Genomic DNA, 23,515 nt, shown 5'->3' with positions numbered 1-23,515 from the left:
AATAAACTGTAACACTAAATCCTATTATAATACAGTAAGGACACTAGTCAGTGTGATATTACAATACACTGTAATACTATATCCTATTATAATACAGTAAGGACACTAGTCAGTGTGATATTACAATAAACTGTAATACTAGATCCTATCATAATACAGTAAGGACATTTCATCAAATATCTGGTTATCAGAGACAAAAAATTCTAAAATATACATTCATTAGGCCAATGTTTGAACACCTACATACTTCCTACATTAAGAATGAAGGCCAGTCATCCTGCTGACACATCCCTCCACATTTATAAATAAGATCTTCATTTCTAGAGCAAAACATTTGGGGGAAAAAAACAAACTACTGATTTATTCTCTAAGAATACTTACGCCACTTGAGATCAATTTCAGGAAAATCATCGAAGTTTGAGGTATCATCTATACTCTTTACCTCCACTGGAATGGCGGCAGGCCGCTCTCTGTAAGTTCACAGCATAACAAAATATAGTTATCTATGTTTACTTCATATGTAAGTGATAAAAGAAACAAGCATGTTTCTAAAAAATACACCAGAGATATTTTTTTAATTTTGAACAATATCTAAATGTGAAGCCTATATTTTCTGACGAAGGTATTGTTTTTTTCATTGCTTTCACCATCTTTATGTGAATGACACCTTGTCTGATTTAACAGATTGTGGCATGAGGAGTATGTCTTGTCTACACCAGAGAAATAAGTAAAGCAGGTTTACAAGTGATTAAGTAGTTGTTTAGAGCGATGGCGGGGACAGTACCTGATATGTTCCCAGTCTACTCCTTTGAAGAATATATCTGACTTAATTTCCTCTATCCCGTTAGCACCTAGTCTGTGTTCAGGATCACAGCAAAACCTAAAAGACACAAAAAGCACTGATGACAAACTCAATATTGCACCCAAATTCATAAACAAACAAATAACTAAATAAATTTTAAAAGGTTACGTTTGAAGAAAAATAATCTTTTTCAATTCTTTTTGCAATAGAAATAAATGTAAATTAAATCTAAACCAACTTAATAAACACCTATAAAGTAATGTTTTCAGGACAAGGTATACTTACTTTTTAATTAAATCCCTAGCCTCATTTGATATAGGCATCTCAGGCGGGAAGATTAAAGTGTCTCGCCAATTCATCACTTTCTTGTACGTCTCTTGTGGATTCTCGGAACAAAATGGTGGATACCCTGCAACACAAACACTTATAAATACATTTAATTTTTGGCTCCGGACAAAAATTTGTTCAACTTGGTAGTTTTATATATTGTTTGCTTGCTGTTTCTATCATGCCATGAACATTTTGAAGCGTTGTTTGCTTGCAGCAGCAGGTGACTATCCCATCAAATATCATGGAAGAGGTGGTCTCATGCCATCCAGAGTAAGTCAAGTGTTTTTACAAGAGAACCACAAAAGTACAGAAGTTGCTTGGCCTGGTCGTGTATTTTAGCACTAGTGTAAACAAGGGGAAGAACTCCATCCAACTAACATCATTATGCATATTTGAGTGTTAGTTTGATGAGGTAATACTCACCTATCATCATCTCATACATAATGACTCCTAGCGACCACCAATCACAGCTGCTTGTATAACCTGTCTGGAGAAATACTTCTGGGGCGATGTAGTCCGGGGTGCCAACCGTGGAATACGCCTGAAGACATTCAATCATGTCATTAATGGAAAGCTATACAACACACTTGTTACTAACATTCTATTATTTAGGTTTTTTTTCCAAATTATCTATAAACTGTACGAGTTGGTATATGTCTAAGGCTTTTTCACTTTCCTATACCTGTATGTTATTCTACTTTATCAGTAATATATAATGGTTTCAGAACAATTTCTAAACTAAAACATACAGTTATGGACCTCTTGCACAGAATATCTCTATTTTCCCTTTAATGTGAGTTATATAAGTGTCCTATCTGGGATATTAAACTTCAATTAATGTTCTATAATACACCATTGGTTTCAATATATTTAATATACAGCCACCCATGTAATATAGTAAATAGGCAATGCCACATGTACAAATACAACAAGATAGTGTCATGACATTAGCCATTAGGAAACTCTTCAGCCAGTCAGAAAACAATATAAAACGGCAAATATGACAGAAATATGTCCTAGTAGAATAAGGATATTCAAACAATTTAAGAAAATCTGAGGCTCTAGGAAGGATTTTAACACAAATTGGGATCTCTTGAACGGAACATCTCCACCTCTTTTCCCTACACTGTAAGAAGAGCTATACAAGGTATATTTAAGTCTCATATTCAGGATATTATACTATGCTATTACATAGGGTTGTCTAAATTTTACAAGAATATTATATAGGTCATAGTGACCTACATTGTTGACATCGTGGTGTTAATACTCCTTGTATATATCTACTTCTAACAAAGGACATTCAGCTCACCATTGACTAGTACACTGAGAAGACAAATCATAAATCTGAAGGCTTCAAATCTATACAGAACAGACATTTCTCTTCAAAACCGAAAAATTAAAACTTAATTTTTAGGAGTCAAAAACACTCTCAATGGTCTACTGAATGCCATGTAGCAGTCTCACATATCTTAGCTAACACAGGTAGATTTAAACTATAGTTATATACAGATATGATTGGTGTGGAGTAAACAACTGGTAACAGCTGGCCCTGTATAATTGTATTTAGCTTACAACGCTAGATACATAGTCTCTATAGGTCTCCAAAATATGACTTCAAATTGATACAGCCAAAAGCAAAAACTAACCTGATTTTAAAATCGGCAAATAAAAATTTAGTTTCTAACATACCAGTGCTCGTCGATTTCTTTTCCAACTCTCGGCCCTCCTCTTGGAATCCATAGGGTTGGAACCTGAAACAAAAAACAAGCACTTTACATTTTTCAAACAATACATAAAGTAACAAAACTTTTCAAAATTTAAATAAGTTATTATCAAGCTCCGACTAAAATGCCCTGTTTGAACAGCTGTATGTTGGGTTTACATAAGTTACTATTAAGCTCTGACTAAAATGACCGGTTTTAACAGCTGTATGTTGGGTTTATATAAGTTACTATCAAGCTCTGACTAAAATGCCCGGTTTTAACAGCTGTATGTTGGGTTTATATAAGTTACTATCAAGCTCTGACTAAAATGCCCTGTTTTAACAGCTGTATGTTGGGTTTACATCAGTTACTATCAAGCTCCGACTAAAATGCCCTGTTTTAACAGCTATTTGTTTGTTCAATTTAAATAAGTTACTATCAAGCTCTGACTAAAATGCCCTGTTTTAACAGCTGTATGTTGGGTTTACATCAGTTACTATCAAGCTCCGACTAAAATGCCCTGTTTTAACAGCTATTTGTTTGTTCAATTTAAATAAGTTACTATCAAGCTCTGACTAAAATGCCCTGTTTTAACAGCTGTATGTTGGGTTTACATAAGTTACTATCAAGCTCTGACTAAAATGCCCTGTTTTAACAGCTGTATGTTGGGTTTACATAAGTTACTATCAAGCTCTGACTAAAATGCCCTGTTTTAATGGCTGTTTGCTGGGTTTACATAAGTTACTATCAAGCTCTGACTAAAATGCCCTGTTTTAACAGCTGTATGTTGGGTTTACATAAGTTACTATCAAGCTCTGACTAAAATGCCCTGTTTTAATGGCTGTTTGCTGGGTTTACATAAGTTACTATCAAGCTCTGACTAAAATACCCTGTTTTAACAGCTGTTTGTTTGGTTTACATAAGTTACTATCAAACTTGGTGGATCTCAATGATCATGCTATCAAAGGTAACTTGGTTGTGGTGTCTTGCCATGGGACATGACCACTGCAGAACAGGACAGTCTATTATCTCTTGGCTTCCTGAGAAATGCAGACTGAGCCAGGTACTAATCATTGAAGATCACATCTCAGATATTCATCTGTTACTTAAACCTAAAGCCACAACATCTGTGCTATTGTGACCACCTTCTCAGCATCTCTTGATCAGGTCCTACTTACTTTTGTTGTAATCACAGAAGTCACCTGCCTTGGCTTGGGACAGGTCTTTGTAGTAATCTGTTCTATGGGATTTTTTGCGGCCTGTACATAGACCAAAGTCGGATAATTTGATATGTCCCTGAAATGATAATAAGAGAATCAGATTATCACATCATGTCATCTTGAAACACAAAAAGGAAGATGATAATTGTACTGTATTGTTTAGACGTCCAGCATGTTGAAAAACTTCAATCAACACAACTAGGAAATGATAATGAGTGATATTTGAGTGGCAAGGACAATCTTTTATATCAAATTTGTTTTTGATAAATCATGAATTTACATTTTACACACAATTACCATATGGCTGAGTTACAGTATTGTAATTGAAGTTTAAAGTATTTATAATTTACTTTGTGTTGCTAATTGTTTGTTTCCAGGGTACATCGCCCCATGAATGAGCAAGTCATTTAAGGTGGGAGGACCCCTTGTAGTAGCTGGTGGCTGCATCAGAAACCAGTTACATGTCAGAGTATTTCTGGTAGAGTGTCTCGACCAAAGACAACCTCAACATAAACAGCCATGGGTAATGGAGGTCAAACCACACACCTTGGATCTCCACCCAAGGTTACATAGGCCAACATCTTACTGACCTATCACTGCTATTTACACTCATTTACACTTGGCCTCACCTTGGCATCTAATAGTAAATTGTCTGGTTTAATGTCCCGGTGAATGAAGCCCAGTTTGTGGATGGAATCGATGGACAACACGGTTTCTGACACATAGAACTGTGTCTGTTCCTCTGTTAGTGTGTCCTTCTTCATCAGCAGTGTCATCATATCTCCTGTAAATGTCAAAACATTTCAATATTTGGTGATATGGAAAAAATCTTGCTATTTTAAATCAGGCAGATTGAAATTTCAACTGATATAAGAACAGATGTTTCATTTTTTAACCAAAACTAAAACAATGATGCAGTTTTTTACACAGACATCCAACCTACCTCCAGGCAGAAACTCCATTATGAGGTATAAGTTTTGTGCATCTTGGAAAGAGTAATACATTTTCACAACCCATTGATGATCTGCTTCAACCAGAACGTCCCTCTCGGCTCGTACATGGGCCACCTGTAAACATACAGTTATTTCATTACTGTATGCCTTCAAAGCAAGTTTACAGCATAATTTTCGACCCTAATACATAGGACTGCCTAAATTTGTTTGCTGGGATTATCGCCCTGTGAACAGATGGTGTCATTTTGAGGGGGGGCAGTCAACATGCTGTCCAGAGCAATTAGGGTAAAGTGTCTTGCCCAAGGACACAACCACATCAGCACAGACTACTCTGTTTCTCAGCTACCTTGGAAAACACAAACTATCATGGGTAATGAGTGTTGAACCATGCACCTTAGATCTGCAACTAAGGTTATATAGGCCATCATTTTTACTAATTGAGCTATCACAGCCCCAAACTGCCTAAATATTAATATTCCTGAAGATCATCTCTGTATCGACTACTAGCATAAGCTTACCTTAAATAACATCTTCTACACAAACAAAGACCTTTCTATATCTAATTAGTTTGTTTGTAATTTATGTCCTCGCAACAGCTGTAATTGTATTAAGATACTCAAGTGTTAAAACTAGGCACAGCAGCTCAAACATTTAACTCCTTTTGGTCACATCACACAGACAATAGTCTAATCAGTCTTTACAGACAATTCATTTAATCTGAATGTCAAACAGCGTTAGGGAAGCAAGTATCACTTGTATAGACTTTTCTTTGCATTGGTCAGGAAACCCAAAACCATCAGAAGATAAAGATGGTATCAGTCAAAGGATGAAAAGATTCTGGGGAGGAAAGATAAAGATCCTAGGGAAGAAATTCCAAATCTCGTAAGGATATCTCTCCCCACTTAAAGTCACCTCTTCAAACACAAACTGGAGAAACAGCAGGTTGACTATATTTTGGATTGAATTGTGGTTATTTTCTACCTGTACACACCTGTACAGAGTGAACCAATGATTCATTTATTTCTTACCTGGTCTTTATCTAACATATCCTGCTTTCGAAGAATTTTCATAGCATACACATGTCCTGTATCCTTTTTCTGTACTAGTCGCACCTGCAGAGAAAAAAACATAGAACAAAGTTTAGTAACACAACTGATTTTCTTGATACACACACCTGTATCAACAAGACTGACTGTTGTAAGGTACAGGAAATGACAAATACAAGAATAACGCAACATGAGATTCAAACCCTGAACCTCAGACCACAATGTAAACTCAACTAAACATCCTGATCATCTACACAAATATACACCCTCCAATGTGCTGATGCTGGAATATTCCACTAAGGAAGAATGCCTTGTTGGTTAGTGGTTATCCAACACCTATATTACCTCTCGATACTGTGGACCATCCTATAGGAGAGGTATTACTATCACTGTAATAGACACTATCTGTGTCATGTTCTGAAGAGAAAGGACTCTCCCACCAAGAGTGAGGTATTAATACCCACTACCCAACACCCTTTCTTGGTTACATCCTACACATTGTACCTGCTATCTCCTGATTTTGGAAGGAGACATTACTACCAAACATCCTAATTTTGACCTATCACCTTCCATACCAATATGGACAAGCCCACTTGACCCAAACTCCCTTCAACAAATCTGGACTGTCCTATATTTAACATCTTAATTTTTACCAAAACCTGTATAACCTTTCAATCAGATATGGAATCTCCCATGTGACATGGATCCCCTATGACAGAAATGGGCTGTGCCACCTGTGGATGCTGTGAGACTATAATGCTTCACCAGTGGGAGGGATTACTTCCTCACACCTCATTTATTACCCTAGCCAGTGCCGCTTAAGTTTTAAACCATTTCAATTTGTGATGTTGATGTTTGTAAGATACTGTCCATCCTGAATAAACACAAGTAAATTACTTAGGTGTACATGGATACATTCCAAAGTAGGCCTTGTTCTGCCAGCTGTGTACAATCATCCAGTAAGGCAAAGAGATAAAATAATTGTTTCCAATTTCCATATGTCAATCATTTTTGTGCTGACCTGTTGGTTTTTTTTATTTTTTCAATGATGTTCCCTTTATACCCCAAGTATCAAGAAACAGTTTTCTTTGATTTTGGCCTTATTAATGAATAAGATCTAGTCTGTCAAAATCATTTACTTCTTTTTTCTCCCAAACAAAGATTAACATCTTCCCTTATAAAGAAAGCCTTGCAAAGCGAAAATGCTACAGCATCACAGATCAACACTGTTAAGACAATTGGCCAGTCTTATACAAACTGCAAAGATATAGTGCTTTATACTGCTAAAGTGAAAATACAAAATGTACATGTTTTGAATCTCTTTTATACAGATCCAAGTGGCAATGCCAGTTTTCAAATTGGCTATAAGCCATACTAAATCTGATTCCCCATAATGAGACTTCTGGTTGTTCAGCCATGACTTACAGGTAACATGAAGCCGATGATTTCTGAAGAAAATTTGGATATATACCTACTATCAATTTTATCTACAATTCTACAACAAGAGGCCCCTGAGTCTGAACGGTTACCTGAAGTCCTCTCATGGTTATTGAGAATTTGTTTAAATGACTGTTAAGTAGTTGACACCTATGACCTTGAATGAAGGTCATTTGTTTGAACAAACTTGCTAGCCCTTTATCCCAGCATGTTACTGCCCCAATATCATGATCCTAGGTCATTTAGTTAATCAAATATTTGACCCCTGTGATCTTGAAAAAAGGATGAGGTAATTCATTTGAAAAAACATGATAGTTTTTCATCCCAGCATGCTACTGGCACAATACAATGACCCTTTTGGTTATTAAGGAGTCGAAAATGCAAGTTGTTTACAATGCAAGACGGACAACACATGACAAAAGGTGATCGCAATAGGTCATTTGAGACTTTGTGTCAGGTGACCTATTATATCCTCATTAAAGGTTTGATCAACACTTTACTGAATATCACAGAATACGTGAAATGGACAAGACAGCACTATTTTTTCATTAAGATCAGTTGAGCACAGGAAAGTAAAATACACTTTATCTTATCTTATGAATAATCTGTCAATAGATGGGCCTGCTACTTTCAAAGTTTGAGTTTGCTGCAACACAATGAGATTAAATCCAATTTAAAATCTTCAAACATACAAACACAGTAACTATGCCACCAACATTATTGCAGGTTATAAACCGAAGCCACAAAAGTCTTCAAACACAGGACAGGAAGCAGTGAAGATCCATGTAAACTAATTCTATTTGCCACCAAAATTCTTGACCTTGACCTTTGTTGGTTTCAAGTCAGATACTATATATAAGCTTAATAACCTAAATCACCATATATCCTATACTAAAACATTTCACAGCAATAGTTCATTTTATTTCTCAGATATGATTTCAAGTGTAATAAACTGGGAATATTTTTTACTGGTCTGTTGGTGATCAAATGAACATTATATAAGGAAAATATCTGCTACACAAGCTTGAATATTCCCAGTGTTTGGTGACTATAAAAATTTGAGCTATACAAGTTATGGGTGATGGATCAATACAAAAATCAGTATGCAAAGCTATAGCCATGAACCAATATAGAGTCAATTCTATTTACATAAAATTCTGGCTTATAGCTATTTATAGCTTTACTTAAATATGTTACCACCCTAAAAACTGAAATTCTAAGCCCACCTATACTGTAGCAACATCTATAATAGGTAGGAGATGATATGTACCAAACGTTTTACTAAGATGTTTTGTGTAGTTATACCTGATATTACTTGTTTCTCTAACAGCAATGGTTAAATTTATGATAATGACTCACCCTAACCAAAGCTAATGTTGTATTACTTTAGGAGTGAACAATATACTAAAATTTTCAGTATTTCAAGAAACTAAAACTTATTCATAAATCACTCAAAACATTTTATAGATTTCCTCATACAGAACTCTTTTGGGAAAGGAGAATGTGAAGGTTTGGTAGCACACACCCTTAACTGAACAAACAATGTTTTAAATCAATATTTTTTGGAAACTGGATGGATTCTTAAACGTTTAAAAGTCATCTTCATGATTTGGAATATGGTTTAATCATGAAAGCTATTGCTGTCATATATGTAAACACAGCTTTTGATATCTTTAATTTGTTTACATAGGCAGCCATCCTTCACTGAGCAAATAAATTGTCAATTTTTGTAGATTAACTGCAAGCCTGTCTACCAGGTCTGAAAACAAGATGTTTCTCAAAGCTAATAAGTATATCATTTTCCAAGAATGAAGCAATAATAAGGAATACTGAACTCATTTTCGGAAGATATCAATATTTTAGGAAGGCACAGACGCCTGTAAAATTTAGTTAAGCTCGAAAATATAAGGTGTACATATTGATGTTATGATACTATGGACAGACATGGTAACAATATGGCCAAAAGAAAACCAGCTGCCTGTATAATCTGAAGACTTGTGTAGAAATCAACCTATATTTAGATGTATCATGAATAATGAACTTTCATTACCTACTATCTTGTATTCATCTTTTCTGTTAAAGCTGTATTTTTTCAATGGTCACAATCTTCCTGATTTTACCAACAGCATAAAGCAACATTTTCCCCTGAAGTTAGGAACTAGATTACAGATATAATTATTGAATTTATTTCAGAGGTATCTACATTTCCTTTTTTCTTTATAAATTTTATTCCATCCTCAACATCTGTGGAAAATAAAACCCCCTCTAAAATATAATTTTTACAGTATTCAATTAAGAAAATCTTGGTCTTCTGAATAGGAACAATTCAATTTCATAAAACAAGTTTACAGCTGTATTAAAAATCACATTGAATTACAGTTTACTTTGAGAGAGAGAAAATATCTACATTATATGTGTGTTTTGTACTACCAACTAGAAGTCTAACTTTAAACTATAAACATCCCACCTCCTGCACAAAGGCCTAATCGAAACATTATCAACACCACCTATAAATATTTACATTACCTCTGAAAGTTCTACAGACATGTGCTATCTTTTTTCTTTGAACTGGCATAAACAATTCTAATACAATATGAGAAATGGATTTTTAAAGTCTAGGTTTCATTAGGACCTTTTGCTTACAAGGCTGCAATACTTTTTGAAGTGTTGATTTATCAGAATACAGCGATACTGGACATACATATTGGCAAACTTTGCCCTTTAAATACAGATAACTTTTATGTCATGTACATAATTTCTAACTCTCTGTGGGAAAGAACAATGTTTTGAAAAAACTGAAATGCTAGAGGTCAGCAATGGTCAAGATCAGGGACATGTTAATGTCACTTAGACCTAGCCATTAATGTCAGGGGGTCAACACACATACTTTGAGACAAAGTAAAGAGGGGTGGGCTTATTACAGGATAATGTAATAGCTTTTGTTAACATTTTTTACTAAACTGCCTGAGACATGGACAGGAATGGATTTATAGTTGGTTAAAAACAATAAGTAAGTAAGTCAATAGAAGGGTTTGGGCTTTTTTTTTAACTCCTACATTTCTTGCAGCCAATTTTCATTTTCCAAACTGCTCAAGACTTCCACACGTAAGGCACCTAACATAATATACATGTGTCCTTGAAGGACAAAACAACTGAATTCATTGTTTGATACATATACTGTATCTGATTTTAAATGTGTCTTGAAAAGTGCTACTCACTTGTCTTTTGTAAAATCCCTATACACAACTTGTATTTTAGTTTATACAATATGACTATTAAACTTTTATTTCATCTTTGAAAACTATCAAATCGCTTTTGATTTCAAACAGCATGTAAGAGATTAGAAATCAATAGAATTATTGCAGAAACATTTGTACTGCGGTGTATTGATAAAGACTTGTATTTGTTTAGTTGACATGTTTGTCAGAGGTGTTCATCTCCCAACCTTATCTGGAGTGGTCTGTAAATACACCAACACTGTAAGCATGTTCTGAGAGATAACACCTTCATCTCCACCTGAACTTTGTCCTTTTATATTTAGAAATTTATTGCCAAATCTTCAAAAGTTCAATTTTATCATAAGAAGTTAAACAGGAGCAGGCAGTATATATCCTGTCAACAGTGGAAAGGATAAACAAACAAAAACCAAATTCTTTATGGAGAGAGATTTCTCACGCCCTGTGAGCCGGGACACATATTTTATACAAAAAATGTTCCCCTTCCCCTATGGATGCTTCTAACCAAACTTGGTCAAAATTCCCTCAGTTGTTCATGACAAGTAGTATTATGTAGAAAAAGTTGACAGCCGGCAGATGCCAGACACCCATGACAGAGAGATGATGGACGACAGAAGCTGCGGTATCCATATAGCTCATTTGGGCCTTGGGGCCCGAAGAGCTAAAAACAGGTATATGAACAATAGGAAGAAATAATTACAGAGAATGAAAAAAAAGCTACACACTTAGAGAGGAAAGAAATACAAGATTTAATTTGGTACCTTAATTACAGAAAAATATGACTGATTCGAAAGAAATTTCATTTAAGCAGAGAAAAATTGTAGACAAGTTATGATCATTGCTCCATCAGTCAATGACCGTTTGCCGTGAGCATGGTTTCCAGATCGTTACACAACACAAACAAAGCTCCTGAATAAACCATCAGCTGCCTCTGTTAATGTGTAATCACTAGTAATTTCATGTCTCACATGACCCTTGTGACTGGGCATAAACTTGCGCTACCTAGGCCTAATAACTGCTATGCGTCAATTCATTTCATTATCAACAACAATGTTGTTGTGTTTTCACAATCAATATCCTTTCACAGAAGAGTTGAAAAAATCAAAATCAACACAAACAAATTTTGTGTGATTAGTCTCCGGGTTGATCTCAAGTCGCCCCGACCCTGACAGCTCTCTTAACTACTTTTATTCATCTCTATTTTTTTCAAATATTTATTGTTTTGTTTTTTTTTTAATCTGAAAAGATCATAATTTTCTGTCCTACACCCCCCACCCCCACCCCCACCTCCCCACCCCCCACCCCCCAAAACATCCACTCCTCTCAAGAAAATATTTATAAATTATAAAAAAATGTCTTCTGCTATCAGTATTTACAATCTCCTTAACAGAACATTAAGTCAGTTTTTTAACATTGACCAATCAGAATACATGCATAGTTATTAAACCATGGTTATTATCTGTTTCAGACCAATCAAGTTGAAACAGTATAGACTCCATTTTTGTGATTACATTTGTAATTTTCTTTAGAGAAATTGTAAGGCGTCTGAACATTTTAATAAAGTTTGCTCTGACAAATTGAACAACATAGAACACTATACCCTATATATCATGATGCTCCCTCCCCCTCCCTCCATGAAAGCATAATTAAAACGCAAGATTACTACAGCATATGTTAGCTTCCAAGATAGATTAAGATTTGGTTTTAGAAATCCATTTTCTAAATGAATTAGTCACAAGAATGGACTTCGGAAAGAACTCTTAAACATTCTTTTAAGTTTTTAAAATCATGTGAATGGTGCCCTTGATGATTCATACGGTTCCAAATGAATAACATACAAGCAAATTCACCAATTCTGTGCTGCATTCTAATCGCAGGTTTCCATTTAATGATCAGTTGAAATGGACTCCAATCTCGTCAGCATTCCAATGGGGATAGCTTCAGTGTCATTCTTTTTTATAATTTTAAATGAATGAGAAAAATTTAATGGTATATATTTCAGAGCATACATAGCACCACAGGTTTGTTTAGAGGTGTAATGGTGGAGGATGGGAAGACAGATTAAATGAATTGTGTTGAGAAGAAAGCAGAAGAAAAGATGTACCAGAAAAAGGATTTATTTAGTTTCAAAAGGTTTCATAGTCCTGGGACTTTAAGTAAGATCACTTGTAAAAAATGCACATCAACTAAACTAACAATTCTAGAAAAAGTAACTAAAATTTTCTTCTTGTAGCAGTTTACACACTGCATCCTTCTTAAACGTGTGTATGAAATATCTTTTCATCTGTCTACAATCTGCATATTTGTCTATCATTCACTTTTTTCTTTTCTGTCGGTCTGTCCTTGACCTTCCCTTCACCAAGCCCTTTCCCACAATTCACTTTCATAATCAGTACAATCACTGGTGAATTGATATTTGGAAAATTTGAAACAGATAAATCTAAATTATTTCTTGTTCAATGAGAAACTTTTGATATATGACCACAGGTAACGGCTGTGATAGCTTTGTCCTGAATTGATATATATGTATATATATATATATATTACAAATATAGGGAATGTCAGTGTCACTTTCTCCTCAATAAATGGAGATTAACTGAGAGTTGTATTCCCGGTGGGATTCTTATACTTCCCATAGATCGACAAGGTCTTATTCTATCGGGTGTGAATAATTGAAGTTTGATGGAAATGTCTCCATAAAAAAAGAGTATTATTGTTTTGGCGGGAATCACAGGAAGTACCAACATTATTTTCTATATAAGCCTGTTGCATGTTATTGCAGACTTCGGTACGAGGAATAACAGAAGCATAAACAACATGAAAGTCAATATAATGTAATCTCATCTTGTGTCACAGGGGAGGTATTTTCTCTCTTGTAAAACGAACCCGGACACAAGAGAAATCTTTGAACATTTGATAATTGCTGAAGCAAGCCAACTTACCTACAACTCACATCCTATTCTAGTGATTTGTTTAACACAAGTATCGTACATTATCTAAAATGAACCCCGGACTATTAATTTTGTTTCTGACATACATTTATGTAATACTATCATGGAGCAACCCCCTCATCTTTAGTAATACCACTACAAAGTTGTAACAGCAGTGTGACTATTGAGCAAATGATTCAAACGTTTGTTAATTTTACAATGTAAAATTCAAAATCATATCCTAAATATGATCAAATTTTCAGTCTTAAAATGAGAGTGAAATACATGGACATCAAACAGAACTTTAGTTACTAATAGCAATCCCATTCTTCCTACAGTACAATCCAGAAACCAAGGTTATCTTTAAACCAGGTACCAGTTTAAACCAAAAAATAACCCATATATATAAATTCAAGTCAAGCCCTTGATGTTTTCAAAAAAGACTTGAAATATACTTTTAAAAACTCTCTTCTGTACATCACCTGTTTAAAGTCTAATTTCCTCACCAAAGGCACCTCATCCAGTAACTTCAAAGTCTTACCTCACCAAAGGCACCTCGTCCTATTACTTTAATTGGAGAAAAGTCATCTATATCTAGACGAGATCGTTTTAGTCGCAAAAACTCTGTCTCTTTTGTAGCATGTTGTTGTCGCCGTTCATTTTTCTGCAAAACACAAAATTGTAAACAAATAAGATTTTGATAAGCATGTGTTCTTCAGTTTATACCCTACGTTTGTTTCAACAAATGTTTGGTGTATCTATGGAAGCCATTTCTCGGGAACCTTCAGGCCTCCCTAGTACATTATTTTTTGTTTTTGTTTTTAATGAAGAGTTTGTGAACTACAGTGTAAGGTATATATTTGATATCCAGGCTCTTTAAGAGCTTCTGGACTAGTAATTGAAACCATATCTATGCTTAACTGGATTATTACTATTAAGTTTTTTGGATCTAAAACACTTTTTTGATTGGAATCAAAGAGGATGAGATTTGAATCTGGGATATTAAGGTAGTGTGGTCTAAAATTTGGTTTTTAAAACATTAACTTTTATGACAAATTCTAATTTCATAAATCATCAATACAACAACAGCTAAATTAAAGTTTTATGAAATTATCTAAGCTTATTAAATATGTTCTTTATACTCTTGTTGAAATGATAACCTCAATTATGCTTCTCAAAAGAATGAAACAAAAATAACTTTATTTATACTCTGTTGAAATCAAAACAAATAAGATACTAGCATTGAAACACAGACCAATCAGTATTATTAGAAAGAGGGCAATTAATCTTATATGACAAAATTAATGCAACACTTTGATCAAAGCGAGGAATCAAATTATAGACTGCCTGGCTTTAATCAGACATAATGATTATATCAGACAAAAATATAGGGGACAACAAAAACCCTGATGACATTTATCAACCTGCATTATATTTTGTCTTATCCGATCATCTAACACTGGACAGCATACAACAGGGTAGTATATGTCAAACTGTCACATCTATTTCAATTATACAGGCTGCCACTAAACTCACATTTTTGTTTGTCAAGCTTGTAAAATAGGTTTAATAGTGGGGTTGTTAACTAGGACAAACAATCAGTAATGTTATTGACAAGTAAGATGTTCTCAGGCAGATTTTGAAACAGCTGGCCCCCACACATAATCCATACTTGTAACCTTGTCTCTATCTCACCAACGTCATATGTTTATATATTTCATGTATATCAACCTCAATCTGATTTTTCATCATATGATCTTGAGCTCATAGTTACTGAATCATATCTAAGTCTAGGAACAAGTTTCTAAACTTATTTAATATTAGATTAAAAATCAAATCCTGTCTTGTACAAAGACATTATTTAACACAACACAACACAATCCCACTGCACAGAAAACCCTATTAATCTGTTGTTCTTAGCATACAATTGGCATATAGTATAATAATGAACAAAGGGATATCACTCTGTATATGACAGGTAGCGCCATATATGACTGACAAAATTGTTTCCCAAAATGTTTTGTTCAATGACAGAATTAAGTGATAAATGATTTCTGATGTCAAAAAAAAAAATCTACAGTTGCTTCTCATCTGGAGAAAAGATAAATTTCTGATCCTTTAGTGATAACATACTATCTACTGACAACCTGCTCCAAGGATCATCAAGTTATTTTTCATGATTTGGAAACACTTCATAGCTATGTGATCTTTTACAACAAGATGTATAGTATGTCACATCCCATTCCTTTACAACAGGTAGCTACATTTCATTATGTTTAACAAGTATAATTCCTTGCAAAAGGTAATGTTGTAAGATAGGTCATCAGAGGTCCTACAACATTTACACCTGACCTACAATGAAGTCTGTGGAAAAGCCTAGTATACACAAGGAGTGACACACCACACTTACCACTCATATTGGCTGATGTTATATAGCTATAAATCCCTAATATTGATAACTAATGATGATGAATCACAAGGAAGCCCTTTAACGTTAAAATCAAGCCAGCATGATGGGCCTTGTGACATTTACTCACAGAAAATAAGCTAAGGCGACATGTGAAATGGCCTTACATATTACCAATAAAGATTCTTATGACAGCTTTCGTGTCAGTCCAGTAAGAATCTACAATAGCTTTGGTGTCATTTCTGTAAGTAAGTAGCTACTTATCTGCATAGACATGTAATTAGATAAAAATTTCAGAGAAATTAAATCCTCCCTTTTTTCATCTTCTTACTATAAAATACTTCTAGTTCCATTGTTCTGTTTCTTATACAAAACTGTAATGTTAGCTATTCGTCTGCAAATGTCAGAAGGGTGGAGCAACCTTTCAAAAAATTCTTCTTTAAACACATCATAAAGCTATCATAAAGTACATCTGACCTTTCAGAAACAACTGTAGCTAATTATTGTGACAACAAATTGCTAATTAATGGCTCTGCATGGAAGGGAAGTGAAAGTTGTACCATCATTCAACAGACGTCCTTTTATGGTAAAGGGATTTTACGGTTGTAATATGAGAGTCATGACCAAAATATTGGAAGTATGATGGTCATATCTTTATATGGGAATGTACTAATGGAGATGTGACACCAGATACAGATGTGGTGGCTCTGTACATGTATGTACACACCTCCAGTGTCATCTCTCTGTCTGTTCAAGTTAAAACACAACACAAGCCCTACCTGTATTTACTTAGATAACAAAAAAGATTTAAAATATTTTAGCTGGCTCCTTCTGAGGCTGTTAACATTTTCTTGGACTCATCTTTTCCGTTTGTCAATGTGTTGACATAATGATAGCTTCAGTTTGTTTGCATATCTACAGTTCAGATTTTTAAGTGCACTGGTAACACCAGATATTGTCTTATCAATGAATTAAAACAGGAAATGGGCGACTGTCACTTAACCTCTAACTCGTATGTTGTTTTACAGGTGTGTTGTATGCTCTCCAAATGATATCATTTGACCTAATTCTGCCTATGATATAATATTCTAACTCTTAACCTGTAGAGTCATTCTGTAATCAAGCCAATTATTGTGAAACATTACATCAACATGTACTGATTATTGTAGAAGACCCAGAAGGCTTTACTAAGCTCGTTTGAATTGGTTAGAGACAAATATACTTATGAACTTCTAAACCTATTTTGTTCTGTACATAAAAATATAAGCCAAGCCATTTGACACACTGTAGACTAAACACTGATGTGGTGAATTTTGACTTAGCCAGGTGTAAACAACCCTCCCTCAGAAGAAAGGTCTGTTCACTGTGGTAAATAATTCATCAACAGGTGAAAATACGACCCTCTATGTGGTGAAGATCTGTTCTCTGTGGTTAAAATGATTTTCTAATGCAATGAATTCAAATTCCACCACAGGTGAAAATAACCACTCTCTTCTAACATAAGTTTATTCACCTTGTCCTTACTACGCAACCACAAATATGTAAACATCAAGTCTTATGACCTAAATGATTTTTATCTCTATCAGGTCGGCAACAAAAACTAGCACGATTCATTTAACATAACAGAATGATAAAACCACAACCCTCTGTACTCCACGAATAAAATCTCATCTGCATACAAATCCATGAATTTTCTGGGTCTGCATTTAATAACTCTGGTGCGATATCCTAAAAAAACATTGCTTTCATGAAAGGACAAAAGTGTGATAATATTGATTAAATTCGGGGACAGAAACAAAAGGAGTATTCTGTTAAACAGAGCTTTCATTAATGAAGAAGAGTAGTAGCATGTTGATCAATACCCAAGCTTCCAGCACGTAATGACCGTCTAATTCAGGCACACCAGGTACATCAACACTACAGATTAACCTTTACAAGGTCACACACAAATTTACTGAAGAGAACACACTCTGAAGAAAACAAACCAGGCTATTCATGTGGATAATTGCTTACAAGTTAAAATAACATACCTTTTGTAGAAAATGTTTATAGCATATATAGCTTCAATACCTAAGTTGAAGATTTACAATTACAGATTTAGACATGCTGGAATAAAAATTTTATCAGATCAGGCCTACTTGGTTTTTTAAAGATAAGTGTTTAAAGGAAATTTTCAAATCAAGTTTCAATATTCTAAACCAACAGTTTTCATTTCAACATATTTTTTTAAATTTTAAAGATTTTTAAAGGAAATTGGGCAGCACGCAATGCCTGTACAGGCCCTTTCCCTAATTAAACAGTAACTGGTTGGGTAAATTGCTATACCTTGGAGCAACAGTTCTTTAAATTTCTAAATATTGTCAAATTTGGATAAAATTCTAGATGTTATCAATTACATGGCAGATTTGTTGTTGTTTTGCCAGATGGAAATTATCAACTTGACCCATACCTGTCAAGTACAATATGCCAAATCTTGTTCATATGTATATTACTTTTGAAAACCATAATGATATTTTAACATTTCTTATTGAAAGCCGAAATCATTTCTCCACACAAGGGTGATCTTGATAGCAGTATTTTATGGTTGATTTCCTTTAATATCAATTTCTTTTTTTAAACCACTTCATGAAATGTTATAGCACTGAAATAAGTATAAACAAAATTTCATAGGTGGATGAAATAAATCACATTTCTACAGCATTGTTCTAACACCTTAAGCAAAAACTATCCAGGTCATGATCATCTTAAGCTCAAACTGTAAGTCTCCATTGTGAAATGCAGAGAAGAACACGCTCCATTTCTATATAAATCAATTACTAAACAGTTAATTGACCAATTTACAGTTATCAAGCCAATTTCAATGTCTTGACCTTGACATTCTTCCTTTCACACAATCTATTTTTGATGACAGGTATGCATATTGAACTCCAGTTAAGTTGAAAAGACCAACAGATGTTTAATATGTTATGGCAGTAGGGATCATAAATAGATTTAAAGCTGCTTTATAACTTAAATACAAGGCAAGGTATACCAGATTACTATGCATTAGGTAAAAACCTGAATTACATAAAGGTATAATTTGTATACCCCAGTTCTCATTAACAGGTATAGCATTGGAAAAGCTTAGGGATCAACAGGTGGATATTGGACGTCGTCCCATAATTCCCCTTTTAACAGCCACTTATTTACACACACAATTAATTTGTACCGACTGACAGGCTGACAGAACACAAATTCAACGACCAAAGGACAAACATAACACTGAATGGTATATACTTCCAAATAGGGACAAAGTATATGGTACACACCATTTACATGGCTTTTTATTACACAACTGAGCAGACATTTCACTTTCTGTGCCGTTATTCAAAATGTAAATGCCCATGAAAAAAAAACATTTTGAACTTAAATTTTCATTAAGTACATACTTGAATCATATGTATTGAAATAAATCCCAACTGTAATGCTTATTTGAAAGACAAAAAGCGCTGAAATTTTTTGTAATTCTACCATCATACAGAACTATTATGTTAAAATACAATCATCTTTGTGCCATGACAGTGTTGATATGAGGATTTTATTGATGTCACAAGATCTGAAATTGCATGTTTTAATACTAAACAGAATCTCTAAATATTCACCCATGAAGATTTCCATGACCAGTTTGAAATCAACAACATTTTAATACAAATATGAAAGTCAATACCTGTTGGCAATACCGGTGTTGGTTTAGGAGATAAATTAGTGGTACAGATTGGTCGGTTTGTGTGTATATAGGCCTATGTACACCTCGTATCATGTAATATCAGCCGGATTCTATATCTAACCTTTTATTCAATATCATAAGACTCACTATTATACCCCAAGGTGTGAAGCCATATATGATAACATACAATACCTTATAGGGTAATTGAAGTTTTCTTACCCAATTTTACAATGTGTAGATAAGATTCTATCGAACACAGTCTGGACTCATTCTGTTTTTGGTGTATAGTACCACAATGATATTTAGGTAAAAAGGATTTCATGGGGAGGGTTAATGCTGTGGTATACATATATTTTCAGACATGTACACTATCCAGCTGTACATTACATATATTGACTTGTAAACAGAATTGTCACACTTCAATTTTGTAATGTTTCCCTTTGTTTATTTCATATTTTTTTAAAATTTCACACCAACATCAAATTTCTGCTGAAGAGGCAGTTCGGGCTTAAATAAAATTGGCATGTAGCATACATTGATTTTTCTTTTGTATTTCTGAAGGATCTTTCTATGGTGTATTGGCACAGCAGATAGGTGTCAAGAAGAGATGTTTGTTGATGGTTGTGCGTACAGGGATGCAAAAGTCGATGGACTGACAGTGTTCTCTGTGTAAGTACTAGCTTACTATGCTATAAATCTTTATTGATTCGTCTATGGAGCAACTACAACTAAACAAGAAAGATATGAACTTCTGGTGAGAAAAACTATCGATTAGTACAGTATAGGTAGTAGCAGACTTATATTTAGCTCCTGTTTCAACAAACTTTCGTAATTATCAGCACTATACCTTTGATCCAATATACAACTAGAAAAGAAAACTATGAAATGACAATTCATTACACTCAATCTAAATAGCATTGACAAATTTTCTTTTCAGAAGCTTAAATACGACCTTCTAGTTTAGATTCCAATACTAATTCATTCTCAATGGTTGACACAAATTTCAGTACTACTTTGGATCAGTCTCAAATAAAATTTCTAAGCTGGAAAATAAAGTATCATGTTTATATAGTTGTGAAAGTTATGGCATTGCTTTAATATTTGGAACCCATAATAGTTTACTTTTTAGGGAGCCAACATGCAGACAAATGTAAACTCAGGGGTGGAATTACTGTATGGTAGGTTTTATTTGTGGGGGTGATATTTTCACTATTTCGTTGTATATTAACATGATCACAAAAATTTAATCAGTAAAATAATGACACACATTCTAGATTTCAAATCCAGATTGCGATATTTTACTTCACTGAAATATAATTTGATTGCTTTAAAAGCAAACACAAAAGTTTCACCTTTGAAAACAACCAGCTATATGGTATTAAAAGGCAATTTCGGAACACTTATTGACTTTTCTAGTGAATTGAGACAGCTTTAAGACTTAATGTATTGAATATTTACAGTGTAGTGTATGTTTAGATCTATGTCGCCATAACCTACTAGCATAATCACCAAATTGTAATGTGTCTACATCATAATATAGTTTACCAATTGCTTTTTAAAACATGCAAGTAAATTTACCTATATAAATTTCAGATTAGAGTGACAGTGGATGGCTCTGAATAAATTATGATTTCTTCCAAATAAAAAAAAAATCCTCTATTTCACAGTTACATTTATTATTCTGAGTTTATAGCCTTTTTCTCTCTACAGAGGTCTGGTAGTACATACATGTATGGATCACAGACCACACAAAGTGACAGATCAGACTGTCGATAGTAGAGACTTGCATAAAATATTGAACACTATGGTTATGGAGTCAGTAAACAGATTCGTCTGTTTGGAAATCTATGAATCAGCACTACTGCATTCTCCTTATCTCCGACTCGCCCTGTCTTCTGTATCAGGGCCATAATCTTCACTAGATACCTAGCTTCTTTCCTTTTTCAAAACCCTTTCTGCTTTCATTTTGGAATGTTCTATTTAAAATGTAAGGTCAATGATGCTATCAAAAACTTTCCTTGATATTAAGCTAGCCTCATAAAGATATCCATCATACAACGAGTCCAATAACTGCTTTTCAAACCTGCTGATATACTGCTATGCTAAAATAGATGGAAGACTTTCTCAATCACCTGCATCAGATTTGGAATGAGGTGGTGTGGTGTGAAAGCATCAGGTTGAAGACACCTTTCACCAGTATCATAAACTATAAGCCAGAGAAGTACAGCTGGCAGATGATGGAGTTTCAATGAAGAAAACAGTGATATACAATGGCCCAAATACAAAATATATATAACATGCTCATACATTCAAATGCTGATAGACTGTGTAAATTTTAATTGGCAAACAAAGTATGAAACACTTTCCTTTTTTTTTAAAGAAAGTGAAAATACTCCACCATAAAAGATATATGATTGGAACAACTTACAACTTTATACACAAACATAGTACACATATGTGAACCAGGTACATTAACAGATAATTACACATGTATATAAAGCTGTGAGGACAGCCAGTCAGGATCCCAGTGAAAATCAGAAACAACCTCACTTCCTTCCTGACTGCAGGCAGGGCCAGATAAGGGAAACAATCATACTACAACATCCAAGTCTGGTTAGCATGTTTGCTATGGTTTCCAAACAGCAATAAGATTGCTATGGTAACCATAGCATGGCTTGAGCATTTACCATGGTTACCACAAAGTAATCTGATTTTCATGGTTACCATACTGCAATCACATTTCTATGGTTACCATAGCATAACTGGGGTGTTTCCCATGGTTACTAAACTGTAACCTGGTTTATGTGGTTACCAGTACACCAATAAGCTTTCTATTTAGTTAACAATTTTTACATTCGACTAAATACTGTTTTCTTAAGTCACAAGTTTCTTTGAATCTAATTTCAGATGTATTTATATATCAAAATAACAAATGTAGTGAAAGAAGTTCAGAATACCTAACAGACCGAAATCCTTAGTACATGCAGACATCTTATCTCCAAACTCTTTTCCAAACTATTTTGTACTACTTGATTGCAATTAATTGGAAGTAGGAACAACAAAGTTCCCGTATAGTGTCAAACTGTTCAACATAGAAAAAACTGCAGAAAGATAGTAGACTAACAAGGCAGGGGAAATTGTGTGCTGATTAGCATATGACATCTGGAGAGTGATGTGTAAAACCTATAAACAGCAGCAGCAGTATCTCTGGGCAGATCACAATCCCAGTAAGACAGGTCCTGATTGCCACCTCCATATCAGCTATTATTGAATATCAGTTGGTGGGTGGTATAACTCGCTATTCCTTTTAGGGCATATATGGTCATATGTCTTCAGATAGTATATTTAACGCTTAACCAGTTTTTTTTTCAGAATTTTCTGAGTAATGCCTACGTGTATAACAAGGGCAGTAACTCTGCTAAACAAACCCAAGGAAATCCTTATCAATATAACATTTAAGGCTAAATGATTAGAAATAGGTCCTACCACATTTTTATGACCAACATAATTTATAATTAATTTTATCAACAAAAAACATTCTTAAATATATCAAAAGTTGTTAAAAAAAATCCTGATTGACAGATGAGCATTAGTTTCTGAAAGAATCCTCTGTGTGTAAGAACAACAACATTATGGGCTTTATCATTAAGCAGCTGATGCCAATGGTACTGCAATAGCTCTTTTACACAAAGTGCAGGATAGCAAAAAATAAAATGGAAAATTAGGAGGAGCTAGACTGATAGAC

General features: G+C 34.3%; 1 protein-coding gene across 1 annotated transcript in view; it reads right to left on the bottom strand.

The window, feature by feature from the left end:
• LOC132550049 (serine/threonine-protein kinase tricornered-like) overlaps positions 1–23,515 on the bottom strand; it is a 69,427-nt gene that overhangs the window by 6,050 nt on the left and 39,862 nt on the right. Inside the window, exons 4-13 of the mRNA XM_060214048.1 lie at positions 14,199–14,321; positions 6,037–6,120; positions 4,999–5,122; positions 4,685–4,839; positions 4,014–4,131; positions 2,822–2,883; positions 1,556–1,673; positions 1,088–1,211; positions 785–880; positions 382–470 (exon numbers count right to left, since the gene is read on the bottom strand). Coding sequence (XP_060070031.1) covers positions 382–470; positions 785–880; positions 1,088–1,211; positions 1,556–1,673; positions 2,822–2,883; positions 4,014–4,131; positions 4,685–4,839; positions 4,999–5,122; positions 6,037–6,120; positions 14,199–14,321 — 1,093 coding nt within the window. The remainder of the gene's footprint in view (positions 1–381; positions 471–784; positions 881–1,087; positions 1,212–1,555; positions 1,674–2,821; positions 2,884–4,013; positions 4,132–4,684; positions 4,840–4,998; positions 5,123–6,036; positions 6,121–14,198; positions 14,322–23,515) is intronic.

Source organism: Ylistrum balloti, unplaced genomic scaffold (genome assembly GCF_031769215.1).
Source record: "Ylistrum balloti isolate Yb309-2 unplaced genomic scaffold, AGI_CSIRO_Ybal_v1 Utg370102, whole genome shotgun sequence".
NCBI lineage: Eukaryota > Metazoa > Mollusca > Bivalvia > Pectinida > Pectinidae > Ylistrum > Ylistrum balloti.
Note: the sequence above shows the minus strand (reverse complement) of the source record. Positions and strands in the feature narration are given on the sequence as shown.